The 23,805-nt window shown below is 42.0% G+C and overlaps 1 protein-coding gene across 2 annotated transcripts in view; it reads right to left on the minus strand.

Moving 5' to 3' along the window:
• The window catches only part of LOC133018627 (laminin subunit alpha-3-like), a 57,346-nt gene that overhangs the window by 3,244 nt on the left and 30,297 nt on the right, over positions 1 to 23,805 (minus strand). Inside the window, exons 31-75 of one of the 2 annotated variants that reach the window (XM_061085034.1) lie at positions 21,204 to 21,402; positions 20,843 to 20,969; positions 20,424 to 20,572; positions 19,856 to 19,971; positions 19,459 to 19,670; positions 18,806 to 19,010; positions 17,749 to 17,893; positions 17,494 to 17,634; positions 16,924 to 17,085; positions 16,232 to 16,333; positions 16,065 to 16,148; positions 15,625 to 15,855; positions 12,772 to 12,885; positions 11,793 to 11,908; positions 11,618 to 11,698; positions 11,425 to 11,525; positions 11,281 to 11,334; positions 11,039 to 11,190; positions 10,443 to 10,553; positions 10,237 to 10,348; positions 9,962 to 10,129; positions 9,677 to 9,873; positions 9,072 to 9,188; positions 8,726 to 8,880; positions 8,413 to 8,554; positions 8,224 to 8,323; positions 8,000 to 8,116; positions 7,742 to 7,912; positions 7,500 to 7,651; positions 7,191 to 7,382; positions 6,957 to 7,105; positions 6,692 to 6,854; positions 6,469 to 6,596; positions 5,771 to 5,915; positions 5,581 to 5,676; positions 5,334 to 5,491; positions 5,128 to 5,245; positions 4,880 to 5,020; positions 4,437 to 4,567; positions 4,112 to 4,249; positions 3,898 to 4,018; positions 996 to 1,138; positions 720 to 900; positions 416 to 574; positions 27 to 192 (exon numbers count right to left, since the gene is read on the minus strand). In XM_061085034.1, the coding sequence (XP_060941017.1) occupies positions 27 to 192; positions 416 to 574; positions 720 to 900; positions 996 to 1,138; positions 3,898 to 4,018; positions 4,112 to 4,249; positions 4,437 to 4,567; positions 4,880 to 5,020; positions 5,128 to 5,245; positions 5,334 to 5,491; positions 5,581 to 5,676; positions 5,771 to 5,915; positions 6,469 to 6,596; positions 6,692 to 6,854; positions 6,957 to 7,105; positions 7,191 to 7,382; positions 7,500 to 7,651; positions 7,742 to 7,912; positions 8,000 to 8,116; positions 8,224 to 8,323; positions 8,413 to 8,554; positions 8,726 to 8,880; positions 9,072 to 9,188; positions 9,677 to 9,873; positions 9,962 to 10,129; positions 10,237 to 10,348; positions 10,443 to 10,553; positions 11,039 to 11,190; positions 11,281 to 11,334; positions 11,425 to 11,525; positions 11,618 to 11,698; positions 11,793 to 11,908; positions 12,772 to 12,885; positions 15,625 to 15,855; positions 16,065 to 16,148; positions 16,232 to 16,333; positions 16,924 to 17,085; positions 17,494 to 17,634; positions 17,749 to 17,893; positions 18,806 to 19,010; positions 19,459 to 19,670; positions 19,856 to 19,971; positions 20,424 to 20,572; positions 20,843 to 20,969; positions 21,204 to 21,402 (6,362 nt within the window). Of the gene's footprint in view, positions 1 to 26; positions 193 to 415; positions 575 to 719; positions 901 to 995; positions 1,139 to 2,821; positions 3,048 to 3,897; positions 4,019 to 4,111; positions 4,250 to 4,436; positions 4,568 to 4,879; positions 5,021 to 5,127; positions 5,246 to 5,333; positions 5,492 to 5,580; positions 5,677 to 5,770; positions 5,916 to 6,468; positions 6,597 to 6,691; positions 6,855 to 6,956; positions 7,106 to 7,190; positions 7,383 to 7,499; positions 7,652 to 7,741; positions 7,913 to 7,999; positions 8,117 to 8,223; positions 8,324 to 8,412; positions 8,555 to 8,725; positions 8,881 to 9,071; positions 9,189 to 9,676; positions 9,874 to 9,961; positions 10,130 to 10,236; positions 10,349 to 10,442; positions 10,554 to 11,038; positions 11,191 to 11,280; positions 11,335 to 11,424; positions 11,526 to 11,617; positions 11,699 to 11,792; positions 11,909 to 12,771; positions 12,886 to 15,624; positions 15,856 to 16,064; positions 16,149 to 16,231; positions 16,334 to 16,923; positions 17,086 to 17,493; positions 17,635 to 17,748; positions 17,894 to 18,805; positions 19,011 to 19,458; positions 19,671 to 19,855; positions 19,972 to 20,423; positions 20,573 to 20,842; positions 20,970 to 21,203; positions 21,403 to 23,805 lie in introns of those variants that run through there. The other variant, XM_061085035.1, reaches the window with a different exon arrangement.

Below are 23,805 nucleotides of genomic sequence, written 5' to 3' on the forward strand. Positions count from 1 at the left end.
TGATTGTGACTGTGGTGAGTACTCACTAATTACAACGTGTGCTCCATTCCCTGAGAAATAGGCCCCTCTCTGTGTGGGTCCCTTGAAGCAGGGGCCAGCACCCAGGTTTGTGGCTGGTTTGGACATGAGCACTCCGTTCATTTTAAAACTACGGATGCAGCCAGACACACTCTGCTTCGGAAGGAACTTCAACTGGAAAAGTAAAAACAAATACATTGATAATCTGTCAATCAAGTTGTGTTTCTGGGATTGTATGAATTTACCTGTGTTTGTATGTGTGTGTTTGTGTGTGTGTGTGTGTGTGTGTGTGTGTGTGTGTGTGTGGTTGTGTTTGTGTGTGTGTGTGTGTGTGTGTGTGTGTGTGTGTGTGTGTGTGTGTGTGTGTGTATGTGTATGTGTGTGATGTTTTTTATACCTGAAGCTGTTTGTGAAGGGACTCTGGGACACTGCCCAGGTACAAGTGATACACAAACTGCTGCATGGACGTCAGCTCAGTGTTTGTCAGCTGACCATCCTGAGCTCTGATCCCATTCACAACCAATCGGAATTTCTTCTTCTCCAAACTGAACTGAATCTACAAACAACATGATCAAACATAAAGAATAATGAAGTATGTAGTTTCCTTCCTTCATGTGGGTTTAATGGATCCATGCAATTAGTTCTGAAATTGTAATGAGTTTTGTTCTTTGTTGAAATACAAAGTGATCACGTCCACTGACCGAGTGCCATTTTCCATCATCATAATTCTCCCTGTTGAAGATCTTCTTCTCTGTGCCTGCAGACAGTCTGATCCTGCCCTTGGACATGTAGAGAGCAAGATGAGAGCGCCCTCCTTTGGTAGCAGCAAAGAACAGCAGACCTTCAGAAGATTCGGTCCTGACATCCAGAGAGAAGTGAGCTCTGGGGATGAAGATAAGAGAAGCATCATCATTATCAGTGTGTGTGCATGTGTGTGTGTCCACTTGATGTGTCATGTGTGTCGGCTGCTCTCTGACCTGGACAGCTGCACCGGCAGTGGAAGATTGTAGCTCAGGCTACTCACAGGGCCTCCCATGCGATAAGCATGTGGAACCTGGGCTGGCAGTGCACACGCTGATCCACTGTCATTAATGGGCTGCATTACACCATCCTGAATCACCTAACACAAAACACACAAGGTGCAGGGTTGGTGCATAAATCTCTGCTACCTCACAGCTTATTGATGATCTCCGTCGGATAATAAAAAGTCAGGGAAAACTCTGCAAATAAAGGACATTAGAACCTCAATTATTTCCAGTATTAATGACGTCTATGAAAGGATGTTAGGTTTCAGCCAATTATTTTCTATATCAAACTCCTTAGATTCATTTCTGGGGTTTAGAACATCAAATTATTTTTTTCTAGATGTCCACCTAAATACTAACACTAGGATCACTAATTCAAATCGCTTTTTGTCAGAAATATAATTGATGTACTGTAAGAAAACAAGCTACCATTCACATTTGCTAAGTTTAAAAATAGTGTTTTTTTTCAAAAAGATGTTTGCTGAAAAGTTCACCTCATAAACTTAAGTGATCAAAATGACTGCAGAAAAATGGCTTCATGAATTGACTGCTGCTGTCGTGCAGATCAGAAAGACACTAGATGTCTCAAACTCCCAGAAATTTAAAAAATAAAACCCTGTGGTTGTATATTCAACATTTGTTTATAGAACTGATGACAGGTTTCTCAGTTTGATGTATAGACATCAGTTGATTTTTATCTGTTTGTGGAGTAAGCATTAACCCCATAAACTTGTGTGGGCTTTTTAACTGTTGGTTAACAATGACCAGGAGAATAGTTCCTTAAATGATTTGTTTGGTGTCAACATCGTGATAAAAGAGATGAACTTTTAAAACTCTAAAAAGAATTTGAGATTTCTTTTTCTGAAATGGCTCATGAGTGTGATATATCATGTGTTGATATAATAAAGAAACATCATTAATAGTTGACATATCGTTTTTTTTCTTCACATGCTTCACCTGCTGGGGATCTACACGTCTGGACCATAGTGAACCAGTGTAGTGCACTTCTCTGGACTCATGCAACACTTGAAAATCTATTATTTAATGTAAATAATTTAATGTGAGTCAGAGGTTAATGGAGAACAGACTGTATTTGTGACATGAACTCCTTAAATCAGATGAGCAGAATCAAGTGACAGAGTTTAGTAAATGATGGTGCACATGCAAGATCAACAATGTTTTTTTAAAAATACACTGATACTTCTGAAAAGATACGATGAGAGTATCTATATATTTAAGATCTAGAAGAACTCCCATTTTTCACTGCGAGGACTAAATTAGTTGCATTTCATCTCAGGAAATTCTTTCATTTCCTATTAATGTTACATCAATACCAATATTTCTCATTCTTAATGCCTGGACCCCATTTAAATTCAATATCTAGTCATTTAACTTCGGTCGTTAAAATCAAGACTTTATTTGTATTGTTACACTATTTCATGAGGCTATTCTGACCCAACTGCAACTCAAAAAGGAAGATTGAGTTTGAACACAAATCTGAGGTCTATCTGTGTTCTAAAACGTAGAATAACTAATATTGATGTCCATATGAATCTTTTGATTGATATTAATTGTCTTAAAGGTTAAAGTTACTGCTTCTACCATATGATAATGATGATAATCAGGCGTGTTTGTTGTTGACTGTGATGCTTTAGCGCTGAGATGAGTGGTGAGTTAGAGGGAACGTGCTTGTGATTGACTGTTAGAAAGTGGCTCATGGAAGAAAGAGAAGAGACGTGAAATGATTTCAAGCTTGTTATTCACAAGTATTTGTCGTTATTGGATTTTTAAATAGAAGACACAAAGGTTACAATACAATTTATAATTCTTATGATGATTACTGGAACATTCATGCAAGTTGCTGTTTTTTTATTCAAGTACACTGCAAATGAATGAGCTTGTGCAAAAGCAAATGAACATCGTTGTGCAAACGGCCATTTTTCCGTGTCAGTGTTAGATTCTTGTCAGCGTCATCGGCTCTTTAGGGCTCCTCCTTCTTCATCTCTGGAAACAAGGCAGCAAAATATAATTTAAAAAATGTCAACAACACACCAACACTGAATTTTACAATTCAAGTGTACGAAAGTTTAAAAAGGATAAAATGAAAGCTGGGTGTGACTTACAGCTAGAATCAATCATCATCAAGTCAATATGTTCATAATGTACATATTAGTTTTCTGGGTCATATCTACAAATAAAGTGCCCCAGTAAAGCTGCAATTTAGACAAAGGTTCCTGGGAACAAAAGTTCCTGCAGAGCGTTATTCTTCTTCTTTTCCACCGAAGGTCTAAAGACCAGGGCGGAGTTGGCAAAATACCCGGACATGAGAACAACCGACAGCTACAACAAGCTGTTCCACTCCAGTCCACTAGATGGTGGTAAAGCAAAGGACTGTAGAGCAATCATGACTGACTAACAATAAATATGGAGGAGATTCAAACCTGCTGCTGTTGATTGGAAAATGACAACCAGTTAAATTGCGTTTAATACACAAGAAAATAGTACTCGACCAATCAGGCATCTCCAGCACGGCAAGCCCCACCCCAAATGTTTCTGTACCTTTGTCAGTGGTGGATCAAGGATTTCTCTAAGTCATGGGCCAATCATAAGTTCTTATTGTTATTATTGTTAGTAAGTGACTAGATTGTTTTAAGAACTCTGACATGACAGAGGCACTTCAGAGGCCAAGCATCCCTGACCTTTGTTAAGTATTACCATCTTGAGTTCCTGTAAAGGTTCATAGTTTCTGAGGAAAGTTCCTGCAGTGGAAATGCAGCTTTATTCAACAATAACAAATTAATAGAATAAACAGAGGACTACAATGGATCACACAAAGTGGGAGCTTGTAACTCACCTTCTTAGAATTGCTGTCCAGCATCATTTGAGCGGGGGTGTCAGAGGTACAAACATCAATCAGGACGTCTCCGGAAGCGTCAAAGGGGCTAAAGTCCTCGGCCTTGTACAGGTTCGCTGGCCTGCAAACAGGAAAGAAAAATAAACAATAAAACGATAATAACAGTTGGGCAGGACCAACATTTTAAAATCAAGCCCGGTGAGGAAAAGATTACCGTCTTGTGTAGAGGTTGGAGATGCAGCCTTTGAACCGTTTATTTCCCAGGATTAGGGAGCCATCTGTGTTAGGAATGGAAGTGCTGCTGCCGGTCTGCGTCAAACCCTTATCGTCATCGTCAATTATCAGCTCCATCCTGTTTGGAAAAATCATGTAAATTCACTTTTTATTGCATTTAATGTGACCAAAGTTTGATCTAATCCTCAGGTATCACAGTCCATATACTTGTTTCTTTTCATCAGTATACGTATGCCTGAGCGTCGACTGTGACATTAATATATCATTATTAATGTTTATATGTATATTCACTGCCTTGGTCATACCTTCCAGCTCTTCTCGTCACAGTCAGGTAATGCCACTGGCCATCGTGGTACTGTCCGTTCGATTTCCGCATCTCATTGTTGAAACTGAGAATGACGTAGCCATCGACGAGTGCAAGTGTAATCCCATTAGGCTAGAGAGTAGAAAAAAAACAAGTTTTAAAAAGCTGAGATCTACGTGTGGTCTCTCACAGATACAAACCCATCCATTATCTACACCGCTTCGTCTTTAATGGCTGTATCTGTTTGGTGAGCACAGCACCAAAATAACCAGACAAACAACCATTCACACCTAGGATCAATTTAGAGTCTAACTTAACCACAATCTTTTTAGTGCAAAAGTGGGAGTGCAAACTCCACACAAAAGGAAGTGGGATTCAAACCAGCAACCTTGTTGCTGTGGGGAGATACAAAAATTAGATTTTAAAACACACGCAAAGACTTACCAGCTTTTTGTCTTGTAGAATGAGACCCTGATTCTCCATGCTCTTGAATCCCAGGGAGACGGTGAAATCTTTGTCCAGGGTAAAGCCTGGGAGGTCAGCGGACAGGAGGCTCCCCTTGCTGAACTCTGCCTTACGAGACATCTAGATGGAAACATGAACATTATGCATCAGTTAATTAACGTCACTGTGGTTCACGCTCTGATGTGAGTGTACAAACAAAGTAGGGATATAAAATTGTGATTTCCTACCAGGGAATCCTTGGGGCATCCTTTGCTGACGCCAACTTGCTCATATATAGGTGTATGTTCTTTTTGTAGCTTCAGATTCTTCATACATCCTTTGAATGGTTGAAAGGTGATTTTGTGTCTGTGAAGAAGAAACAGAAAATCAAGTTATTTCTGCACAGTGAGGAAACGCTGATGGCACAAAATGACTAAGAGGGAAAACCACATACTTTTCTCTCAGGTCTTGCACCAAACCGCCGATATAGTACTCTTTATATTGGCTGTGGTTGATATCAGCTTTGGCCTTAGCCACTTCTACATTGTTGGCACGGACTGAAAATTCTCCTCTGTTTGAGCTAATGATGAGGATGTCCACCCAATCGTTATTCTGTAGAAACGAAAGAAAAGCAAGATGCGGTTCAATAATTTACTCTTATTTATCTGTGTCATTTGAGCGATCATAAAAAAGTTTCTTACCGGGAATAATCTTGCATTGCTTTTTACTGGTTCTTGTAGCAAGTTGCTATTTATACAAATGAAGCCCTTCTCCAAAGTTACGGTGAAGTATTTGTCCTGTGTGGAAGAGAAAACAAATGATAGCTTTAATTCAAATTCAAAAGCTTAAAGACATTAGATTTAAACAGTATCCATACAAATAATAGCTTACCTCGCTTCCGATATAAAAGAGGAGACCGTTTTCTGACCGCGCGAAGACCGACATATCGATGAGGATGACAGGGGTCTGCTTAGCTAGGATCATTTTGCCGTATCCAGTGCCTTCAAAGAAATTGATATCGATCTGTGGTGCATACCTAGACAGAGTGGAGGATCAGAGGAAAAGTTTTCTTTAAATCTGGTTATTTTGATTTGGTAAATACAGAGAAAGCAGCCAATTCACTGACAGATTTTGACAGAGGCCTGAAATGTCACTGGGACATTATCAGGTGAATCTTGAGCTGAGGGTGCACAGAGCTGTTCTGAGTTGCATGCAGGGCCGGGTCTAGGCAGGGGCAAGAGGGGGCCTGGCCCCCTCAAATAAATGTTGTGCCCCCTCAAACTAAATCCCAATTTATAATAATAATAATATAATAAAGCACAATGCCCCCTCAAGATTTGTGGCTGCCCCCTCATACATGCCTGTCTAGACCCGGCCCTGGTTGCATGTACACAATTGTATATGTGTGCAATGGAATGTAGTCACATACATGTAATGTGCATGTATCTGTGGCTCTGGGAATTTGTGTGTATGTATCTACTCGCACAATGCATCTAATGTGCTTATTCATACGGCCTCTATATTCATTCAACATATCTGTATAATGCATAAATTGTAAAAAAAAAAATGCAAATTATGTCAGGAAGTACCTCCTGCACGGAATCGTCGGGTTTATATTCTCCGCATTTTGGAAGTTGTAGAGACTGATGGCTTTGTCGTTGAAGGAGGAGAACTCGATACAGCCTTTGTACATGGGGTGTTTCAGAGAAGGTGGCGGCTGAGGAGAGGCCAAACAGAGAAGGGTATTCATAAATCTCACGCTAGTTAAACTTTTTTCATCATCTAGGCTGTTGCTATCTTACTGTTGCTTACAGTGAAGTTGGCAGGGTGGCCTCCAACGTAGAAAACAACATCACTGGGGCTGAGGTCCAGCAGGTTCTTGCTCTCCTCTCCTTGTTTGCTGACTCGTATCGGCACTTTGGCAGCAGTGGACGTGATGTCTTTGGTGAGGACGATCTGTGCATCTTGGTAAATCCTGAATCGTGAGTATAAAGTTAGGTTAAACACAGTCAGGATAAGAGTGATAGCATATGTGTACATGCATCGTCTTCTACACAGAACTACATTGTTAGTTCACCTGTGTAGATCCACTTTATCAAACGTCGCCGGGTCGGGATTAGACTTGGAGATATAGCCCGACGTCATCTCATACTCGACCCCGTTGAGCTTGTACACACCGTACAGCACGTTCTTCCTCAGAACCATACCTATGTAGTTCTTCGAAGACTGAAAAACAGAGTTTGGTTCATGCATTATGAACAAATAAAAAACTAAATCCTCATATTGACTTGCTGTTTTGTGATTCACTTACATCTCTGTTGCCGAGATACAACACAAACATGTTTTCTTCTGCCGTCTGTCTGCGTCGGCGCCGTCCGTCTCCTCTGCCTTTGGGCCTCTGCAGCGACAGAGACAACGAGGTGTAGGCTTTCAGATCCTCCAGATTGGAAGGAGGACGCAGCTCCACGTGGCCGTTGCCGTCGAAATTCATCGGGATTGAAATCTGAAGAGAGGATGTAGAGAATCAGAGCCAACAGAGCGAGATACCACACAGGGGTACTGGTTGGTTAAATGTAGGGTTGGAGGTGTAAACCAGACGTGGCCAGATGTTGAACCTCACCTTGTTGGCTGCGTCCCGCGCCTGTTCGATGAGGTCTTTGATCATCTTGATGTTCAAAGATATGTTGCCAATGGATGAGAGGTCTGTCGTCAGGTTCTCCACCTCTGAGATCTTATTGGTCAGAGTTGGGATGGTGTTCAATAAGTCCTTCACTGCAAGAGTCAGAAAAATGCAATGGGTTTAAAAAGCCATACTTTTAAGTCTACATGTGTATTATGTAAAAACGTTATTCAAATTCTCACCCGATTTGTCAACATTGTCCAAAATATTGCCGAGGTTAGAGTCCACAGGAGTGACTTTGATCTTGTCAATTTCCTTTTGGATGGCCGCAAGTTTGTCCATAGTGTCGCTCGTCTTATCGTTCGCTGAAGCTACCTTCTTCTTGGCTTCGTCAATCATAATACCGATGTCATCTGATGGAAAAAACAAAAAGAGGAATAATGAATTCTGGCAACAGATTCATTTGAGCGCTCATCATGTGATGCCTTTACTTGCGCTACCTCTCTTGATGTCATTTAATTGGTCCGCGGCATCGAGCAGGTCTGTCTTGAGAGTTTCCTTCTTCTTGTCAGCGTCCTTCAGACGTTTCTTCAGGTCAGTGAGGTCGTTGGTCGCTTCTGTTTGAGAAAAAACTGAAATCAGTGACTGAGCTTTGGGGGGGGGGGGGGTGACATTTAAAAGTAAAAAGATCAAATATGGAACAGTTTAAAAAAAGAGAGCCTACCCTGAAGGTTTTTCTCTGCCTCACGAGCATCCTGCACCAGGTCCTCACTAGACTCTTTCAGTTCTTTTGCTTTTTTAGCGAGGTTGTCGCTCTTCACGTTCTAAATTAAGAAAGCAAATTATAATAAGTGTTCTGTCAAAAGCTTAATGATATTTTATATAATGCCAAAAAGAAGTTAGTGTGGCTTACCTTCAAGGCTTTGTCCGCTGCATTTTTGGCCTCTTTAGCTGCGGCCTCAGCAGCGTTAATGGCGTCTGTTAAGTTCTTGTAGGCATCAATGGCGTTTTTTGCGTCCTGCACCTCAGGCCGTCCACTTGCATTCTTCACAGAACTATCACACAGTAACAAGGGAAGAAAATAAACCACAGACACACGGAGAATACAACCACCACAAATCTCATGCAGTGATGTTAATGCTCGAATAGTACTGAAACCAGGAGGGAAATCAAAGGACAAGCAACAGACAGTTAATGTGTCTTTGTTACTTGCACAATAAACCTACTCCTGAAGCTCCTTTGCCATCTTGAGGAGGTTCTTGGCATGTTCCTCCGCAGCCACCACAAGGTCCTCCTGGGCTGCTGCTTTGGAAATATCGTTCACCTTCTTGGTCAGATCGGTCTTGGCACCGTCCAGCTGTGCAGCCAGCTTTTCGTACTCCTGATGTGAAGAAGGCGGGGATGGGTGCAAGTTATTCATAACAGCAGAAAAATTCAGTTAACTGCACTACAGAGAACAGTGAAGAAAACAGCGATCGTTATCTGAGAGGACGGCGTGTTAGGACCTGAGAGCCCGCTGGTGTGGGATTGGAGATGAGGCAATTCATTGTAACAAAGCAGGCAAGTGTTTACCGTTTTACTGTCGGTGAGCGTTTTCACCAAATCCACAGATTTCTGGAGCTCATCCTCTGCCAGGGCCATTTGCTCCTCAACCGTCTTCCGCGCCTTTTTTAGGACTTCAATACGTTTCTGTAGGAAGCATATGAATACATTTCATTATGACTATGTAATTCTTAGTATACTATGTGCAAATTTATATTTTATCATTTAGATGTATAATAAAGACTATTCTACAATGCCATATTAGGGAAATGTGTAAGAAGATAACCCCCGTAGTTTCAAAGTTCTACTATCACAAAAAAAGTTGGATTCGACAGAAACTTGTTATATTACGAGAATAAGCCAGAATATTATTTTTTTAGAAATATACTCTAGTCAAGAAAATAAAAAAATGTATTCTTGTAAAAATAAAACTTTATTCTCACAATCGTTTCAATCATTATGCTATATTTATTTAAATGATGTTGTAGAAATCATCATGATTATTGGTTATATATTTAAAACCTCCGGGAAGTAATACGTATGATGTTGTCGTATAATATGACTTTTATACAAACTATTAACCAAGAAACACACATATTCCTTATAACTGATTAACTACTCGACTTGTGAGTTACCTGCAGCTCCGCCAGGGCCTTAGCACTGAGTCCATTCTCAGCATTTGCTTTTTTCACCAGGTCCGTGGCCTCCTTCAGAGCTTTGTCCAGGTCCTTGAGCTTCAATTCGTAATCTCCCAGTCGGCCGCGGAGTTTCTTTGCCGCCGCCTCGTTCTTGTCACACTGCTTACTTACATCCGTCTTGATGTGTTCAAGCACTGGAGAAGAGAAGAGAAGAAAATAGAGTCTTCAAGAGACTATATTTTGGTTTTGAGAGAGTTTACAGAACTTTCTCCAGAGTCGTACACTTCTCTGCCTCGTCCAGCTCTTTCTCGGCAGCTGTTTTCTGAGGTTCGAAGTTCCTGTCCTGCATCTCCTTCACCATGCGCTGGGCATCTTCAAGACTTTTACTCAGGCTTTCATTGGGCGTCGTGTCGCCGCTGGTGCCCGACTCTTTCAGCTGATCGAGCAGAGCTTTAAACACAAAGAAATTTGCAAATTATTAACATGTAAAACTTTTAGAGACAACAGGACGATAACAAGAGGTGTTGTGCTGCCACTGAATTTAAGTTTCCCTTCACCTTGGATTTTCTTGAGCATGCTTTTAATCTCTAAATCCAGTAACTTCGCCCTCTTGTGGGTTTTCTCAACGTCTGCCACTGCTTTGTCGGCATCAACCGACTTTTTATCTGCCTGAACACAAACACGTAGACAAAATACACATTAACACACAAGTCCCCTCACTTGTTGAATGGTGATCCTATGAGTATTGGCTCCGACACTCTACCTTTCCTTTAAGGCTGCTGATGTCGTCTACCAGGGTGCTTGTGTCCTCCTCCAGCTGGCTGATCCGGGACTTTTGGGCGCTGATGGCAGAGTTGAATTTTTTGACAAGAATCTGTAAAAAAGCAGCAGAGATGTAACAACAGCTTTATAACAGCAGAACTCCATATGTGGTAGTAGGTGCATTGAGAATTATTCATGAGACTTGCACATGAATATAAAAGTAGAAAGAATGCACAGTCGAATGAAGTGGATCCAACACATAGATTTTGAGGGGACGAGACTCGACAAGTTGCTGCGACAGACACTGGCATCCAGTGGTGCAGTCTCAAACTCGTGTCGACACACGGGATGTGCTGCTTATCAGCGGGGATTTTGTGTGTTTGAACAATCACACCCATCCTGTGCCGTACCATTTGCAAGTGAGTGTGTGCATGTGTAGGAAATGGTCGCGTGCAAAGTACAAAGATCTCAGTGCCCATGGCCGTGGATCTGATGTTTGTATTTGCCATTTTCTGAATGCGATCAAGTCTCTGAGGTGATCAGCCCTTTCTGTGGCTGACACAGCGAGTGAGCATGGTTTCAGGAGACGTGTGTTACCTTGGTGTCGGACACGGCCTTCTCCAGGTTCTTCAGCTGGTCCTTAGAGGAGGCGCTGATGCTGGCGTTGTCCAACTTGGCTTTGATACGTCCCAGCTCATCGTCCAGCTTCTCCAGGTCGTGTAGTAATGTCTGGGCACAGCTGTCACACTCTGAAACACAAGAGACGATTTGACTCACAGAGAAATACATTTTCCGTAAAATGCATGTCGCAGAATCAGCTAAAACAGTTCTCAAAGTACCTTGGCATTTATCATCTGTGTCTGTGTCTCCAGGCTCCAGAGTGTTCTTGCAAACTGAGGAGAGGAAAAAAATTCTCATATTAGACTAACCAAAATGTGGGAAACTCTAATTGTGAATTCATACATGGCTGTCTGTGATCTAACCTCCAGTCCGGGGATCACAGATGTTCCCGTTGCCTTTGCAGTTACAGGGTTTGCAACGTCCTCCTGGTGTCAGTGGATTACCATAGTAACCAGGAGCACATCTTCAGATGAAAAGGAATAAGTCAGAATAAGAGGCAGAACAGCTGAGAATGAGATGACAGTATTTCCATTACTCGTCCGTGCAGACTCTCACCTCTCACACTTCTCTCCAGTGTAGCCTGATCTGCAAATGCAGGTGAAGTCTCCGAAAAACTCTCTGCAGCCTACAGCGAAACTGTGGAGTGACAGCGAAAATTACAATTTAATCCATTTTCCCGTTTGATTATTACACAGCTATTTTAAGGAGTGTAGCACTTGTTCCCTCCCACCTGCTTGTGGCGGAGCTGAACGGGCACGGGCACACTTTGCATGTCCTGTGACCCGCGTAGTAGTGACCCTCTTTGCAGCGTTCACATCCGTCCCCGGCTGTGTTGTTCTGACAATTCTGAAAATGATTCAATGTGTTAATTAAAGCCACTGGCGAATGAGCTAAGGATGTCAACAAGCTAAATTAATACATTAAGACACTGTATTAAAAAAAAATTGTGCACTCATGCTAGACCTTTGCACACATACTGTACTTTATATCGATTTTACACATGGGGGCAAAGAGAAGGTTCATTTTCAAACAGTGTGTTTGATGCCCTCCCCTCAGCCGCTGCTGTGAGGGCGTGGATCCATGCGTGCATTGCACACACAGGCCCGGTCTTGAGCATCTTGCAAAAGAACACAACGGAGATGGTGGAGATTTGGAATTGCGTAAAGGATCATCCTTCCAACAAGCAGGATAATTAGCGAGTCAGGCTCCATGACAGGAAATCAAGGGACCATATTAAATAATGCCTCTGATATGGTGATACAAGATGTGCCCACAGTTGTACCTTAAAGGTAATAGGATCAAAAGTTACCTGTTTCTAATAGAACCGCTACATAATGGAACATCTCAGACCCTAAAAACCTTTAAATGAATGCTTAGACCAATTTGTATTTACTTGATCTCAATTCGAGTGCAGTTTGAGACCTTGATTTTATCTGTTACTGTGCCATATTTTAAGTCTTAATTATTTATGATACTTGTTTTATTGCTTTTTCTATTTATTCTCTGTTTTTCAGATGTATTTTTACATTCTTTAATCTTTGTTTAAAGCCTGTTCAGCACTTGGGCAGTTGTTTTAAACGTGCTATATAAATAAACTTTGGCATGATTTACACTGGAGTCGGCTTAACTAAAATAATCCCTCTTGGTGGTAGGTATGTGTGGTTGTCTCCTCTGTTAACCTGAGTCATTAATGAGAGTTTATCACTTACCAGGCACTTCCCTGTGGAATCCTGACACTCGTCAGCCAGACCGTTGCACTCGCAGGGCACACAGCGGCCCAGGAAAGACCCACTGTTGTTTCTGTAGAAACCAGGAGCACATTTCTGAAAAGAAAAAGAAAAATATAAAAACATGGTTTACCAAAATTACAGTTTATACACAGAATAACCCATAAACCCTGATATACCACTGTATATTTGTCTCAACAATTATGATACCTGGGGTTGATAATACAGTTATCGCACTATATATACGTAATGAAGTCGTGATTTTTTGAAAATATTTTAAAGATGAATTAACCAGACAGGAGCAAACGATTCTGCTTAATATAATTAATTCAATACCTCAAAACTTGTGTTGTTTATCATGATGTGAAAATTCTATAACAGTAAGAACAGGCCTGCTCATCAATCTGCAACATTGCCTCTAAATAATTGTGTGAGTGCTAACATTAATATTTAACACTGAAGAGCAAAAGCTCGGACTTTGCCTTCAGAGATAACGGCCACCGTCAAACCACACCTGAGACATAAAGAGCTGTAAAAAAAACAACAAGATCAGATCTCTGTGTGTTTTTTACCTGAATCTGAATACTAGCATCGTCATTAATAGAGGGAAACTGAACGGACTGTCCTCTGTCATGTCCTGAGGGCTGGCGTCCCCCTTGGTCAGTTAGGAATGGAAACTCTGTCCACTGAGCCCATCGGCCGTGATGCCTGGCAAAGCGAGTTCTCTCTCCCCTGCTGTAGGGCCTGTGGCTGCCGCAGCACAGTCCGATCAAAGTCCAACATATCAGGGTCCGCAGCAGGACCCCCGCACGCCGCTGTCTATCCATACACGAATCTGACATTCCAGGCGTTAAGTCTGTGTGAAATAAAGCTCCACTCTGCCCTGCCTCAGCCTCTTAAACACACAGACACTCACACACACACACGTAGAGAGTGTGGACACGCCCCATCTCTCACCTGAGTCACACTTGCAGATCACTATGAGTGTATGCAGGCACACAAGCACACACATGCATGGGTTTACATGCTTTCTCATCGTCTCCCTCTCCTTTTCATTCTTTCGTATACACTTGAAAAAAAAACTGTATTGAAACAGTTAGATGTGCACAAACACACGCAACTGACAACACACAGGAAATCCACTATTATCATTTTTAAATAGAGAACAGGAAAATTACAGTTGGGCAAATACTACAGGTTGATAAAAGATAAATCCTCAACACTGTATACGCTTTACTCTTTATGTAAACATGTATGTGTGGTCCAGGTAGTACTAATGCTGTGGGGACCTAAATCTGTTAACACGGTCACATTACAGGGACATTCATTTTAAGATGAAGACATGTTTATGGTAAGGTTATGGTTAGGTTTAGCTTAAGTTAAGGTTAGGTTAAGGTAAGTGTTAGGCAAGAGGTAACTAGTATTAGAAGGTTAGATTGAGTCCCCAGGAAATCAATGTGCGTCAATATAATGACCTCTGGAGTCATGGAGACACAACTCTCTGTGTGTGTATGCGTGTGTGTCTGTGTGTGTGTGTGTGTGTGTGGTAAGCATATGTGACTGAGAGGAAAAGTCAGACATCCTCAGACACCTCAGACAAACTCACACCTGAATCACGCTGCTCAAACACACAAGAGACAGAACATGGGTGTGTCAGGCCGACAAAGTTTTATGAGCAACACAGTGTTGCCAACTGCCTCACCCCATGTGTTAGGGTGAGGTTCTTGTCATATAACCTCGGGGCACGCATAATAGACCTTCCTTCAAACAGCCCGGAACGGCTCACCGACACTCATATTGGAAACCACAGTGGCACTCCCATAATATAAAATAATAACAATATTACTTTTTCTCTCCGCTAATGAATGTTCTGTCAAATGTTTAATTAAAAGTCTTATTTTGGTTCTGTGAGCCAAACCGTGAACACAATTCTGATTGGAGAAGCACAAACACATTTGGTCCAGTCAGCACTATTCCCAGGAGAAAAATAATTCAGGCAAATCTTTTTCCTTGGCAACTACATCCTGCTTGTTTGTACAACGTTCCTGTGAGCTGCAGCCACGCCGGTGATTATATCGGTACAATCACTAATATTATGTCTGCGTGATTGTGCATCATATCCCAGCCCGGGGCTACGCAGTTTGGGCTGCACAGCTCATCGGCCGGTATTTTCCAGTACATTCCTCCTCATCAGAAAAACTCTTCCACTAGGTGAAGGGTGTGGTGCTCGGTTCAGGCGTGTCAGGACAATCAAAAAGTATGAGGATGGGGTCCGACTCCTCAATCGTTGCTCCACCCTGTTTCTCTTTGTGTTTGTCAGACCTGACAAAATGATCCGTATTGCTTCTGGTAATACATTTTCCACTTTTTCCATCAGACTCAACCACACATGCCATCTATAGACTTGATCAGCATACCCTCTCAGGTTTTGTTTCCAAATTTTGGATGTTGCCTTAAAATCATAAAATCCTCTTACAATTATTTAGACGCCTTAAAAGGTGCAGTTTGTAGAATTTAGTGACAAAGTGGTGAAGTTAAATGTGGCAGTTGAAAACTCCTCACCTCTTCTTCTCCTTACAAACATGAAAGAGAACATGTGGTAACCTTTAGTTTTCCTAAAAACTCAAAGGATGTTTAGTTTGTCCAGTCTGGGCTACTGTAGGAAACCCCCATTAAAGTCTCCCATTTTAGGGTAAATAAAACAACAATTTGTATAGTTAAGATGAAACACACTCACTAGGATCATTACATTTCTGTCAATAGATCCCTTTCACCTTAATCTTACCCACTGGACCTTTAAATTGTATTTAATAAACTGCCTTTTTAGTGTCTCACCTCACAGGAGTCTCCGGTGTACTGGGGCGGACAGGAACAATACTCCACATTGTTTCCAGGACTCCCCGTCCCTGTGTTGGTGGCCTCCTCAAAGCCCACCTCCCCCAGACTCAGACGCTGGCTCTGGGTGAAGTACAAGGCTCGGATCCTCAGGTCCGCCAGACGGGCTAGGACCATCATGAGTTCCTCTCTGGACACGGGCTTGTTGGTGATAGCGTGACGCCAATTTCCCTGCAGGCGATGGATTTGTTACGTGAGAACTAGAAATCTGAAGGTGGAGACTCTTCTTAAACATTAGTCTTTGTCAGATTTGATATGTTGCAGAAGTAACTTATTTGTTTGTTTGTCCAACACATTATTGCAGAACAACGTATTCAATTATGGTTATCTAGTTCTTTGCTGCCAAAGCTTATATTTAATGTGTTTGAATTATTCTTTACCTCCACCAGATGGACTCTGCCCTGATAAAGCCTGTCTGCAAGTTGGACTTGAGGAGCCATGTGGATCAGGGTCATATCCCGTCCCTATAGGGAGAAACAGTGACTTGGATTAATAAACTGACAAAAAAAGAAGAAAGGATGTGAAGATATGGTGAGAATATACACACAGTCAGCATGACATCAGGTCGTCTCTCCTTCAGAGTCATCCCCTCGCTGGGGATCCCGAAGGATTTGGACTGGTAGGTGAGGAAACCACCGTAAGATGTAACCTTAGAGAAAAGGAGAAATCCTTTAACTGTAAAAAACTGCAGAAACAAATAAAATACAAGAAATAGGTTAAAGGAAAATGATTTATCTATACATTCCTTGTTTTATTTATCAACTAGGATAGTAAGAACCATCATTTTTTATCACTTATAAAACATTTGACTAGTTAATGTAGTAAGTCAGGGATGTTGCAGCAGTGCAAAAGAAATATGTTTAACTCTGAACCCAGTTATTCAGAAGTGAAAACACATTGGAGATGTGAAGCACATTAAACAACACTGGTGACGTACCCTAAAGAAGCTAAAAACCAAACACTAATATTAATATAAACTTCTAGCTGAGTCGTTTAAACCAGAGTTAGTGTATCCTCAGATCTCAAATATTTGTTGTGAAAAAAGTCATGGACAAAGGTCTGAACATTTTTTAATATATTGACTTTAACTTCACCTTTCTATCTATCTATCTCTATAATATCTTTTAATCCCTCACTCTGGAGATACCACACGGCATCTATTCACATATGTAATCATTAATAAACAGCTATAAACAGCAGATCTTGTTGCCTGGATATTCTTTTCCTCCATTGACTCACTCTGTCTCCCAGGTAGGACTGTGGTGCCACCCAGTGTAGAGTCTGCACTGTAGGAGGAAGCTCCTGGACGTCTGCCACCACCATGTTACTGGCTGTGTTCAGCACAGAGGGAACCTCCCCCTGGTCAGGTCTTTCTAGATGCCAGCCCCGCATCTCCACAAACTGACACCGGGGAGTATGAGGAGGGACAAGTGAAACATCCATCCTAAAACTCTGCTGTACTGTGTTATTCCAAACATTTGTGACTTTATTTTGAAGTAGTGTTAGTTTAATACAATCAGACAAACACCTCCCTAAGCTGGAGATTTAGAGCATTAAGGTTTGGCATGATGACGTCATGATATAATCTTTGAAGTTTTGAATACTCATGAGGTAACGTGCTGTCGCCATGGCAACGTATGCTGTCTATCATGCCAGTGTATGTCCTTTTCCAGAACAACACCTGTATATGCGTCTTGCATTAAACACCCAACATTTCACCACATATATTAGCTGCCATAAGCCAGAGGGATTTGTCGGCATTACATTTGCATTCACAGACTGGCAAGAGCACGAAAAGCAAACACACACCTTCCCCCTGCGTTTGCTGGAGCTCTGACACTGGTCAGTGGCTCCGAAGCAGAAGCACTTGCTGCAGCCTTGAGGGTTGGAGGGGTCAAAATAGAAGGAACCTTCCCGACAGGTATCGCACCTGACACCGGCTACATTCCGCTAAAAACACGGCAGCCATAAGAGAGAGAGGAGGTCAGAGCGAGGAAAGAGAAATAGACAAAAATGAGTAAGAGGAGTTTTGAAACTATAGGAGATGGAATGAGGTGATCTCACCCTGCAGAGACACCTCCCTGTGTCTGGGTGGCACACGTCCGGTGTGACGCCGCCTTGGTTACAGTTACATGGCACACAGTCAGGGAAGCGATAGAAACCTGGAGCGCAGCGGTCACACTTGCGGCCTGAGATTCGAGGCTTGCAACTGCACAAAACGCACATTATCTTCAGTCAAATGTCAAATCCACAACACAGACATGTTGCTTCATTCTGTGCATGTTGTTAACGTGAAATGTAAGGACTAAACTCAATTTTATTTAATTATGCTGTTCGTAAATATGCAAGTACTGTTTAACCCCATCGCATGTGTTCATGCTCAGCACAGTAATTTGCTGCTATTTCTTCATGCATTACAGGACAGAAACAGACAACCTGCACATCAGCCTGAAGGGACTGTGAACTAATCTCCTCTTTAAGCACTTGGAGGGGTTTGGTGTCACGTTTCACTTTCACTGTAAAAAGCCGGAGGCCACACCTACCATGACCTACCATCACCTAAAATGTGTGCATGTCAGAGAACATCTATTTTACAAATACTTACATTTTAAAATGATAAAATCAAGGAAAATTAAAAAATCTACAATTTAAAATTACAACATTTAGAAACATTTCAACTGTAATAACTTTTATAATAATAATAAAAAAACTTCATTCATATAGCACCTTTCGAAGCAGCCAATTACAATGTGTTTCACATTTCAAAATCTAATATTTATGACAGCAGATCAAACTATATAACATAATTTAAAAGAAATGTCAAAATAACAGGATAAAAGAAATCAAAAAAAGTAAAGCTATTCTGTAAAAGTACATATTGACAGATTATTTAAAAACAAACAGTGAAGCTTAAAATCATCTATACATCAGATGAAGGTTCATAGTTAATTAATTCAAGTTAAAAAAAATCAAAATTTCACCCCAGTAAAAAATGAAGCGTGGCCACATGACTTAATTTTTTTCAATTCCTGGTCATTAGTACGAGACACAGTAAATGGCTACAAGCAGTTTAATTTATCCGTCTTGCTAATAAATGCTCTAGTCCCTGCTCTCCTCTCACCTGCACTGTCCCGTGGTGCGTTCACAGTCCGGTCCTGCGTTGGTCTTGATGCCAGTCGGGGAACACTCGCAGCCCTCGCAGCCCAGCAAAGGGTGGTAGTTGAAAGTCTGACGCAGACATGAGTCACAGGCTGGTTTGACCGTCTGAGGAGGACAGATACAGCGTCCTGTCACCTCGTCGCACAGCCGGCGGCCACACTCACACGCTGCAGTGGAGAGAATGGAAATTATTTGTGAAATAATGTAATCCTGAGTGAAAATTAGAGGGATGAAGAGATGGTTTTAAAGAAGAGATGGTAGAGATCTTTATGTGGTAGGTGTCTACACTCACATCCCACCAAGTCAAAAGAGAATGTATAATTATCACTCCTATTGTTTTCATTATAACAACTAGTCTGGCAGAGCTGAAACCTGATGGTGCACAACTGTCCCTGGTCTCTCTCTCTCCCCCTATATCTCTCTCTTTTTTTTTTCTCTCCCCTCTTTTCCACCCATCTCTCTTCTGCTCCTCATTTTACTCTGCTTGAGGTTTCTTCGGGCTCATGAGGGTTTTTTCTCTCCACAGTTACCAACTATGTAAAGTGCCTTGAGATAATGTATATTATGATTTGGTGCTATACAACTAAAATTGAATTGAATTGAATGTTTACTCACGTTTGCAGTAGGGGAAGCCATAGTAGCCGGTGGCACATTTCGTGCACCGTCGACCTATGATGTGCTGCCTGCAGGGACACTGTCCTCCAACTGGATCACAGGCAGCTCCCGTGGAGCCGGACTTGTCGCAGTCGCAGGCCAGAGCTCCGTCGTTGTAGGCTGCGACGAGAGAGCGGGCCGAGTCCCTGCAGAACTGGCAGGAAGTTCTCGGGCTGAAGAAAAAGAGAAAGAAAAGTACGTCCTTAAAATGCAGATGTGGTTAAACACCAGATTATTACAGCTAGAAGGCACAATTTACAAAAACGTCCACCGCACTCTTAAAAATAGATCACTGCCCGGATAAAAAAGATATAAGGATTTGTGTCCAGCTTGTTTTACTGACATGGTGGATACCTACTCGATATAAAACCCATCTCCTCGACATTGCTGTACGAAATCGGCAGACTTGTCCCGCGGCTTCTCTTTCAGCAGATCTGGGCTGTAGCTGTTGTCAGGAACCAGTAAGATATAATCCTACACAAATGATACAAAGCATAAGAAAAAGAGAAAAAAACACACAGTCTCAGCAAAAACATCCACTTCGGTTTGTTTTGCTCTTAAAATATACGTATCAGTCAGATGGAGAAAGAGATAAATGGATAATCTCTGTGTTTTAAGGTGTTTCAGAAGCAAAAGAAAACTAGCAAACAAAAACCGACCTGCACCAGAGGTTGGAAGCTAAGCTTGTATAACGCTTTGTGGGGGCTGCCAGGGAGAACACAGGCCCTTCATTGTTGTTGTACGGGTTTGGCATAACACTGAGGAGAGAGGACCTCAGCATTCCAAGTCCTCAACCTCTCAAACACTCAGACTTTACACAGAAGAGACACTCAATGTTTTTAAATGATTTTTCTGATTTAATTCTTCAAAATAAAGTGGACAAGGTTCGTCAAAACCCTTCCTGACTTCACACATCCATCACTGACCACGGTAAGGGTCTTCCTAGGTGGTACGATGACAGAGATGCTGGGTGGCCGCCAAACATTTTGGTCCAAGTCGAGGGAAATGCGTCCCTCAGCGATGACGACCTCCCTGCAGCCAGACACCGCCGGGCAGAAGGATGCGTTTATTGAACCTGCAAGAGAAAAGCAGAGTTGAAGCTGAGTAACAGCAGGATAATACAATAATCAGACTCTCCATTGAAGCCATATAGGGAAGTGTGTCGAAGTCTTTTCATTATCTTGTCATGATCCCAGCGATTTAATCTAATCTTAAGGAGGAATCAACCCCCTCACTGAAAAAGGCTTTTCCAAAGTAAGCATGCTTCTATCTAACAGGAGCGAATAAACTCCTTAATTCTATTTGACCACACGTTAGTCAGCCGGACTTCCTCAAACACACTCACCCCTCCAGTCACGCCCTGCGTCCACCCGGACCTCCACAGGGAAGGAGGTATGTTCAGGCTGGTGATAATGGACTACTACCACATACCTGCCAGGGAGGGGCACCTTGGGAGAGAAACTGATCTCCGTCTGGAAAAGAAAAAAAGGCGAGCAAACTTAAAGCTAGGGTTGGTAATCCTGGAAAAGTAAGCCAGCAGAGGCTACTTGAAAAGATCCTCCTATCAGCCCTCTTGTCAAAGCCACGCCCCTAAAATACATAAACGTGCACTGAATGTCAACTGCTATTGAAAATCTCAAGCTCACCACAGCATATATTGAAAAGGGTTAGGAGAAGTGCATTTTGCTTCTTTCGTGATCTATTACCTGAGGGAATTTGAGCAGTACCCCAACACCTTGCGGTTCCTGGACGGGGAAACCCGTCGTCTGTCGTCTCCTCCTCGAGTCCTCGTCGTATTCTGGCTGGGGAGCAACGACTGGAGGGGAGGACAGGAGTCCGTCACGGGCAGCAGACAAAATCCCGGCCGACGTTGGCTTGTCGAACTGCCTCAGAACACAGTGCTGACTGGAAACAGTAAACAGCAACAAGTTGTTGTTAGTTAAAGCCTGTTAATCTGACATCCTCTGGCGATCGCAGTCTTTTCTCATCTATACACATAAATCCCCCGATTACACATGTTGGGGAAGGCCCAGTGATCTGACTTAGAACAAAGAGTCGTAAAACCTTAGACCAACTTCAGGAGACCCCTTACATTTAAAAATCCAGCATGGGGCCCTTATCTCCATATGGCAGCAGGTCACTTCCTGGGTCCCCCACTGTAAGCCCGCCCCTGGGGGCCAAATCCTGACAACTCAATTGGCTGGAGGGCCACACTGACCCCTGACCCCTCCTCCCAGGGGGGAGTCACCTGGAACATGACTTAAAAAGGCTGAGCTCACAGAAACCTTTCTCTTTCCTCCGATGCTGACGTTCCCACCAGGCCCTTTCGGGTCTGCCCAGAGGTTCCAGCAAACTTAAGGAGGGAACTGCCCTGGGCAGATGTTAGTTTAATACGTAGCGTATTGATTTAATACTTGAGTGTATTTTGTTGATGGAACCTCCGTGTTCCATTGTTTTAGCCGGCCACTACTCCGAGCCGCTACTTCCGGTTTCCGGTTTGATGGCAATGTTTTTGTGTTACAGTAAATAGGGCCGCGAGAAGCGCCTCCGCCCGCACTGTTAACGTCTGTGTGAGTCTGCACTGATTTCACCGATCAGAACCTCGGCCCACAACGTTCGCTTGAGGGCTGAGGGGTGAATCACTGTTAACTCATCTCAGGCGTATTTTTTAAGAGCTTCTTTGAACTCTCCTTACATGTTTTCTCTCTATCTCTCTCTCTCCTTCTAAACCGACCTATACACACTTCCGATCTGTATTTATAATACAGTTCATGTCACATGGTTAAATCTATGCTTAGAGAGGCTGAACACATCTGGAAACCATTCGGCCCCCAAAGCCAAGCAGAGATAAGAATTCTCTTTGTCTAAAATTTCCTTTGTGTAATTCATGTGACGACCACCAGTGTGAGCTCCGGCCACATGGTGTCATTAACATAGACTCCGTCTTGAATAACGCAAGTTAACCCACCATTTTGAGTCTATTATTGCCACGCCTCCGCTCTCTCTCTCCTCCCATCCTGGCTCTAAATTCATAACGGCTCCGCCATCTTGTTTTGTAGTCAATCCGCCATTTTGAGAGTTTTTAGGCCTTGATTCCACGAATCATGATCGGCCGCCATCTTAGATGTGACTGCGTCATCGCCACGCCCCCTTCCTTTTCTCTCTCTCTCTCTCGCTCTCTCACACACACACACACACACACACACAAACACACACACAGACACTTTGATAGACACAGACAGATACACACACACAGAGACACATAGATGGACCAGAGGTTACATGCGTGTTCTAAATTGTGATAAGCTGCTGTTGTTATCTTTGAAATATGGGAGTTTGTTAAGATGATGAATCATTAAATAACACTAACTTTATTTCACACACACACACATAGACACATACACACAGAGAGACACTTTGACACAGACACACACACACAGAGACAGACATACATAGGTAGACCGCAGGTTTTACATGTATTTTCTGAATTGTGATAAGTGCTGCTGCTGTGTTTATCTTTGAAATATCGGAGCTTGTTAAAATGATAAATCATTGAATAACATTATAACTTTATTTCCCCTTTTTAATAAATACTTTTGTAATTAAAGTATCTGTAGTCTGTGATTATTTGTGCATAAGTGTGTGAATACAGCTGGATTATGATTGCCTGTGCTCGAACTTAGAAGCCTTCACTGTTTATTAAGTAATCGTTAATATTAAAATATTGACATTATTAATTTGACATTTATCATTATGAGACTGATAATTATAGCTTGACATCGTTGGTCCCTGGAAACCAGGGTGGTGCCCCCCTTTCTCAATTATTAATATAGATAGTATTATTCTTAAATTGATAATTTTATTGTTTTTGACTAATTATTTTCATTATTCTTGGTTGATAACCTTATCATTGTTAATTGATAGCTTGTACTTTCTAATTGATAATTCCTATTTTCTCATTAGTGGTTTTATTGTTATTTGATTACTGATCATCTTCAATTAATAATTTAATTATTTTTGATAGATAATTTTTTCATATTTCATGATTATTAATAATTAGCCAACGTCAAGTCTACTCCTATTGCACAACACACATCACAGACTTAAACTGTACCATCGAGTGAAAAAGAAAAATGCAGTTTTATCCGGGTGAAACCAATACACTTTAAAGATGTAGTATTTGATCAGTACCTAGATTTCTGTACACGCTGATGCCAGACTCAGTATCAGAGGTATTTCCAGATTAAGAAACTAAACTAATATAGTAACATTTCCTTGTTTTCATGGGGAAACACGGATTCCTACTTG

The sequence above is a fragment of the Limanda limanda genome, chromosome 13 (genome assembly GCF_963576545.1).
Source record: "Limanda limanda chromosome 13, fLimLim1.1, whole genome shotgun sequence".
Taxonomy (NCBI): Eukaryota; Metazoa; Chordata; class Actinopteri; order Pleuronectiformes; family Pleuronectidae; genus Limanda; species Limanda limanda.